Source organism: Histoplasma capsulatum, genomic scaffold (genome assembly GCF_000149585.1).
Source record: "Histoplasma capsulatum NAm1 scaffold_4 genomic scaffold, whole genome shotgun sequence".
Classification (NCBI taxonomy): Eukaryota; Fungi; Ascomycota; class Eurotiomycetes; order Onygenales; family Ajellomycetaceae; genus Histoplasma; species Histoplasma mississippiense.
The window spans coordinates 2,523,432-2,529,839 of NW_001813979.1; the positions used below are offsets into that span (position 1 = coordinate 2,523,432).

Here is a 6,408-nt window from a genome sequence, read left to right on the forward strand (position 1 = left end):
TTGATATTCAATCAGGGGGATGAGGGGGAAGAAATATGGTAAAAAAAAAGCGCAAGACATACATTCACAGCCAACTTTCTCGCCGTTAGATCTCCCAGCTTTCAGCCCGACCCTTGACCCATTGACTACCAACGGCTCGGTTCTTTTTGGGGAATCAGCCTCACTAGATCCTGGAGAGAGGCTAATCGATCCTGTGGGCGACTTCCGATCTGTTGACAAAGGTGCCGTCACCGCTGTCACGTCATTCGCGTTTCCATTTCCAATCCCTGTTCCGGCTTCCACTCTACTTCCACTCTCATTGGTGTTTTTGTTTCTAGCAAGTCGATAAGGCGTGAATACCGCCCCATTTCCACTACCACTGCTGCCTCCTCCATTGTCTCGGTCAATTCGTACTCGAATTCTGGAACCTTTGAAATATGCATTGTCAAATAGCGTGACAGCTCTTCGAGCCTCTTCCTTGGTTCGAAATGTAGCAGTTGCATAAGCCCTCGGGTGGCGACCTCCCCCTTTACGATCTTCGCGAATATCGCATCGCTCCACAGTACCAGCCGTCCGGAGATAGTCCTTCAAATTCTGCCAGGTTGTATCGATGGCAAGGTTCTGTATGCAAATGCTGCATGAAAAATTCACAACTGAATCCTGGCGAAAATTGTAAAAGCTGTTACTGTTGCTAGTTTGTCGAGGCATGTTAACACTATTCAGTTCATAATGGGGCTGTGGGAAGCACATTGCCGTGGAGTATCTGTGGATTGCAACAGCTGAGGGTTCGAATTGCTGGCTCAGAATTGTCGTTGGCATCGGGAAATGAACATCGCTGGGATAAATCAATGGAAATTGGTAACCTAGGGAGTCTGTCGTAAGGGGAACGAGCTGATGCTGATGCTGGCAAGGAGGGTTTAAGTGGTTGACGAAATGGGCAAATTCTGATGATGTTGCGTAAGACGGAGGGGGGGAGAAGTTCCCTGTGCCTGTTTGTGAGCCCATACGCATTTGAAACATAGAGGGGACAAAGGCAGTTGAGTTTCTAAGGTCATACTTACTCAGGGGGCATAGTTCTCGTCGGGGAGGAGATAAGTGGTGGGCAACTTGGAGGACTCGAATATCCACCAGCAGCATATGGCATTCGGCTTGGAGGTTGACTCTTGGTCGGTCCAGCAATGGGTTTGGTCGGCGCACTTGCGAGCGATAGTGTTACCGTCAAGCTATTACCATTCCACCCGTTCGTTGACAGCCTGTCTATCGCGTTGGTTAGAAAATACGGTTTGACGGGATATTGCCGCTAAATACTTACTATAAGTGCGCCACGCTTCATCTTCATTTTTCACTATGATTTGGCCAAGTCCAGTTGGATGCCCGTGACAATCATCGTAAACTACAGCCTGCCGTATGTGCAGAGCAGTCTGGCGGACAAGATCTTTCAGTTCCTGCCATCGACATTGAGGCGGGATCTGCACAGAAATGGGGATCCATAGTCAACGCTTCATCCTCAACAATCAAATGAACAATGGCATTGACACTGAGGAACAGAGAACAGATAAACTTACACCTTGAATAAATACGACATATTCTTCATCTGTTGACCGAGAATTCCTCCGGCCATCTCGTTGTCTTGGTGACATTGGCATGATTTTCCGTGGAAGTTAAGGGAAATCCAGACCTGTTTGCACAGCAATATTAATTTCTTTTTTTCCCCAATACAGCAAAGGAAGGATATATTTAGATCAGGAGCAAAGGAGGCAGGTCCCTGGGTGTTTGGTTTAGGGCATACCTTCTGTGGGAATATAAAGCTCCAGACGATCGCAAAAAATGTACAAAATTTGCCCCGAAAATCAGAATATTTTGACCCACCATATATATTTATTCCAGTTCCCGACGCTGGCGCCCTTCGACCCGCGAGTCCAAAGGGTAGAACAGGGCGGGGAGAGAGGAAGATGCGCTCATGAACAGGAAGAGAAAGTCGAAACTTAGCGGCACAAGATGTAAATCCCAGATAGAGAGTATAGACCTAAGGGAAGAACAATGCAACAAATAAAATATAATGCACCGATGGGAGATATATTAGGGCCAAGGATGATTGTTTCGGAATATCAGTGAGTACGAGCAGGTCATAAAATGTTTGTCAAAACGTCAGGAAATGGCTGCAGAAAGATGGAGCTACCCCACGAAATGTATATAAAAAGGCTCAAAAGATCGGTATTATGGAGAGGAAGATCTTTTCCAGGGAGGGACCTGTCCTCGGTGTTATCGCGGATCGCAGGCCGGCGTCCCTTCAAGATCAGGATAATTCAAATACCCACTGGAAAATGAGAGTATTGAGTGGGAATGGCGGGACTGATTGGCAGCAGCCACAGTGCGTCTATCGTCGAATTACAGCCAGCTGAATATTATTCGAAAAATAAGGCAACCATCACCAACTTTGAACCCTCTTTCGTACATCGAGGAGTCAGTTCATTAGATAGCTATTCCGGAGAAAATATCTATGATCATCATTCCAAGGTGGCGCCCAACAGCGGTGTCTAGGCATGAATAGGGTCTAGGAGTGAGCTGAGGTATGAAATAATAATAAGTAACAGACTAGGAGATGGGCAAATATCAGTATCACATCTTACTGTATTGGATGCACAAACACTTATCATTCGGGGAATCCGTTTTTGCAGCCACATTAGCAATTCCGCACAATTCCATTACGTGCGGAGGCATTTTGCAGCGTTACCAATTCCCGATGCCTGACAGGAACGGAAGTTAGGACGAATGAGGAGGAGTCACACCACTGGCAAGTATGTGGCCTGTCATTGGTTATGCAGTAGCCAAAACTGGAAGAAGTTCATCCTGAACACCCAACTACAAAAATAAGACAAGACTGAAAAAGCAAGAAAGAAAAAAGAAAAGAAAAAGAAATCACGCCTGTCCACAAGTTTCTCGTAGGCGCTAAAGGAGAGATCTGGACGACCATTTTGACAAACATTCAAAGCTAGTTCTCTCACGATGGAGGAGAAGCTGTCAGTCTATTTTGAGCCTTGGGCATCGTGTAGATGATGAATATGAATCATCAGACAGTGACTTAACAGAGCTTGAATCTATTGATACTCCTTCGGAATTCGAGGTCACCGATACTGATACCGATACCCCGCGAGCTTGTTCACGATCAAACCGCCGTGGCCCACAGCACCTGCCTACAATGCCTTATAACCGGCAGAAAAGACGGTCAAAATTATCTCGCGTTGTCAGAACATTACAGCGAAACAGTTGGGGAATGGAGGCCTTTATAGAGGCTTGGATTCAGAGTCCCGATATCTTGACTCATCGACGATACAGTACTCCTACGAAGCGGCGAAATGCACTATATTCAGCACTTTCCAAAGCAGGGGTATTCAATGATAAAACAGGTATCCATTTCCTTAGATCTGGGTCGTACTGCTGCTCTAGGCGGATGCTGTTCTGGAACCCTGAAAGTGGCTGAAAAATTAATGGGATGAAATAGATCTTAGATCATAAACCGATGATCTAGTGATTTTTATTTTGTTTTGTTTTGTTTTGTTTTTGTTTTTGGGTGGGACGATCTTCTGCGAAGCCCTTGGTTAGCCAAGGTTCATCTGTTGGCACTGCTGTGCGCCATCCGAACGCAGTGCATATGAGCTGTCTAATACACGTACGGTCGGTGCCGCAAACATATCCATGGGTGACCTTACTTCTGCTCCCTCCGCCCTTTTTGGAAGTGCTTAAAATGGGTTGTGGGAAGCACAACGTTGATTTCTGGGGCAAAATTGCCTATCCACAATGGAAAGCCCTAAGGGGGAGGACACTAATCCAGGGGAAAACATGGAAGAGCAATTCGAAAAGAGTGAAAAAAAGAAAAAGAAAAACAATATGTCTCGAAGTTATCTGAGAAACTGACACTGGTGATTCGTAGAAATCATTACCCGGAAATCGGGCTTCCCCAGCGCGGCTGCTGCAGAAACTAGGATTAACGAATAGAGCGAATCAACGTCTTAACCAGCAGGCCTGGGCAATGGCTCAAGGGATATGTCCATCATGATGCAGAAATGTCTTCCGAGGCTGGATAATCAACGCAACTCCAGGTGCATATGCAAGTAGCATTGCCGGACGGGGTCATCGGCATGCGAGACTTTAATGTCAGGGCGTGAATGAACATGAGCACTGATGATTATTATCTCCCACCTTGATATGTCAAGTTGTCAGCATATTGTTAGCGCGTGTACGGAGTATTAAGGCTAGCAGCATGGGCCTCCTAGCACCTCGCCTCTAAGATAATCGGAAATTTGGGAAGAAAACAAAGACTGACAGCTGTGATTGCAGAGTGCTCTTGTCCATCTTGTTGCCAGTTAGTTGCCCTCACTAGGTCTCTCGCGGCGTGTGGCAATGAAGCGGTTCTGCAGCAGCTTTGCGCCGCAAGGAGCTGAGTACATCACTGAAGAATCGTGGACAGCCCATGTAGGTACTCCGTAGTCAGATGTATGCTCCATCTTGCCACTGTGCAGGCCCGATGTGGCTGGCTGTTTTGGTGGGGGAACTGTGAGGTACGAAAAGTGACGAGTCATTTTTGGACCAGGCGGCGCTCAAGTTCGCAGGTTCCTTGGCTATTGTTTTTCAGATGTAGGTCATTCTTGTCCCAATACCCAAGCGGTTGGAAATAACCCCCAGTGTGCAAAAGTCTCGATTTCCTCTCCAATTGCAATATCTCGAAGGGACTGAAGATCATTCATTTCATCTCGTCTATCTGGTAATCGTGCCGCGTTCCACTTTATTTTTCTCCCTGATTTCCTCCTCCTCAGGCAATAATTTGCGGTTTGTATGTACAATAAAATGCTAATTTTTATATTTTCCACAGGCCAAATCCTAGTATTTTTTTATCTCTCCTCATAATGGATATACATGTACGGAGTACATACTATTTCTTTCGACACCCAGCAACAGACTTTCCTATCTGTGCTGGGCTCCCCAATAACGGACTGGAAAAAGCTACCACCAATGCTCAGACGGAAAGATGATGCGATACAATAGCTATCCTAGCTGGCAATCCATGGGTCTATCCCAGACCAATTGCCTTAACCCCGCTTGGTCCTGAGCCTTCCCCACTGAGCGTTCCGCTATTTGATGTATGATGGGCCCGCTCCTCACCATAGCCTGAGCGTTGACAAACTGCTATCATTGGACTTGGGAGGAACCTCCGCTTGAACTGAAACGACGCCAAATGTAGATCTCCGGATCCTCATTGCTGGGCTCGGAGCTCGGGGTGTCCACCGGCCTTTGAATTCTACATAGTGAGGAATAAGGCGCGCTTCCAAATCTGTTCTATGAGGAGTGCAAGTGGAACCCTCAGTACTGGCGATATTAACTCTATATCTCCATATCTCATGGACAATAATGCTCGTCGTCGCTGGTTCTTACATGTTTCTTTTTTTCTACCGCGCCCAATATCAGATGGAGGTCATTCGAGGAAATCGGAATATGTTGGTCAATTCTATTTCATACCCTCTGCTAGCTAGATAATAGAAGAAATGTCATGGAATAGACGCTTATGCCTGCATACTGTCAGTTAAATCCCTATCTATATACCGCAGGCGCTCTTGATATCCTCTAAGCGGCTTGCTATGCTCTAAAAACTCGAAAATGCACTCATCACATGCCACCCACAATTATTTATGAGACCGTCTACTCTGAACAAAGAAATAATATCATTCGTTCTACGAGAATAGAAATGGGCTTAGAGGGTCATAATATTCCCACTTCTAACTACTCACATATCTTAGCAAGAGCTTCCGTCGCGCAAGTTACCAACTATGCTAGAGAGCAGGGAACACACATCGCTTAATCTCGCTCTTCTCTTAAGAATTCATCACCGCTTTACCTTCTCCCACAACTAACTATTTAGCCGCACCTCCTTCCCCTTCCCGCCCCCAAACAAATACCCCCACACACCCCAGCAGCGGAGAAGAAGGTTGTAACAAGTGCGACTCGATTCTCATTATACAGCAGTACTGCTGATGAGTGAACCGTCCACTCACAAACCACGATTTAGCGATGCATTTTTAACGAACGGCTACACGAACGGCTACCAGTTACGGTCGAGGGGCAGGTCCTTTACACACCACTATTACTTGTAGCGATATAATCGATTCGATCATTTTTGACACAGTAAAAATCACATCAAGACAGCCACCTCCACGAACCCCCTCTTAATATACAATCTAGACTACAGCCCTAATTTCTTCGATATACGCCCCCAGCTTCTTCCCCTTTCGTGCTCTAAGAAAAATGCCAACACCGTTCACTTCAAAGCCGCATACATACCTACCAAGCAGGCAGCTAACGGGAACAAGCTTCGCATCCCGTTAAGCCCAATCCACTGGACGCAAAAACGCTCCGTCTCCGCCCTCGCCCCCACCT

The 6,408-nt window shown here is 46.4% G+C and overlaps 1 protein-coding gene across 1 annotated transcript; it reads right to left on the bottom strand.

Moving 5' to 3' along the window:
* Nucleotides 1-85: 85 nt before the first annotated feature.
* Nucleotides 86-1,619, bottom strand: HCAG_04759 (predicted protein; the record flags this gene model as incomplete). Its single annotated transcript, XM_001540869.1, has 5 exons — nt 86-135; nt 165-670; nt 1,041-1,236; nt 1,292-1,448; nt 1,545-1,619. The coding sequence occupies 5 exons, from the start codon at nt 1,617-1,619 to the stop codon at nt 86-88; spliced, it is 984 nt and encodes a 327-aa protein (XP_001540919.1).
* Nucleotides 1,620-6,408: the final 4,789 nt, after the last annotated feature.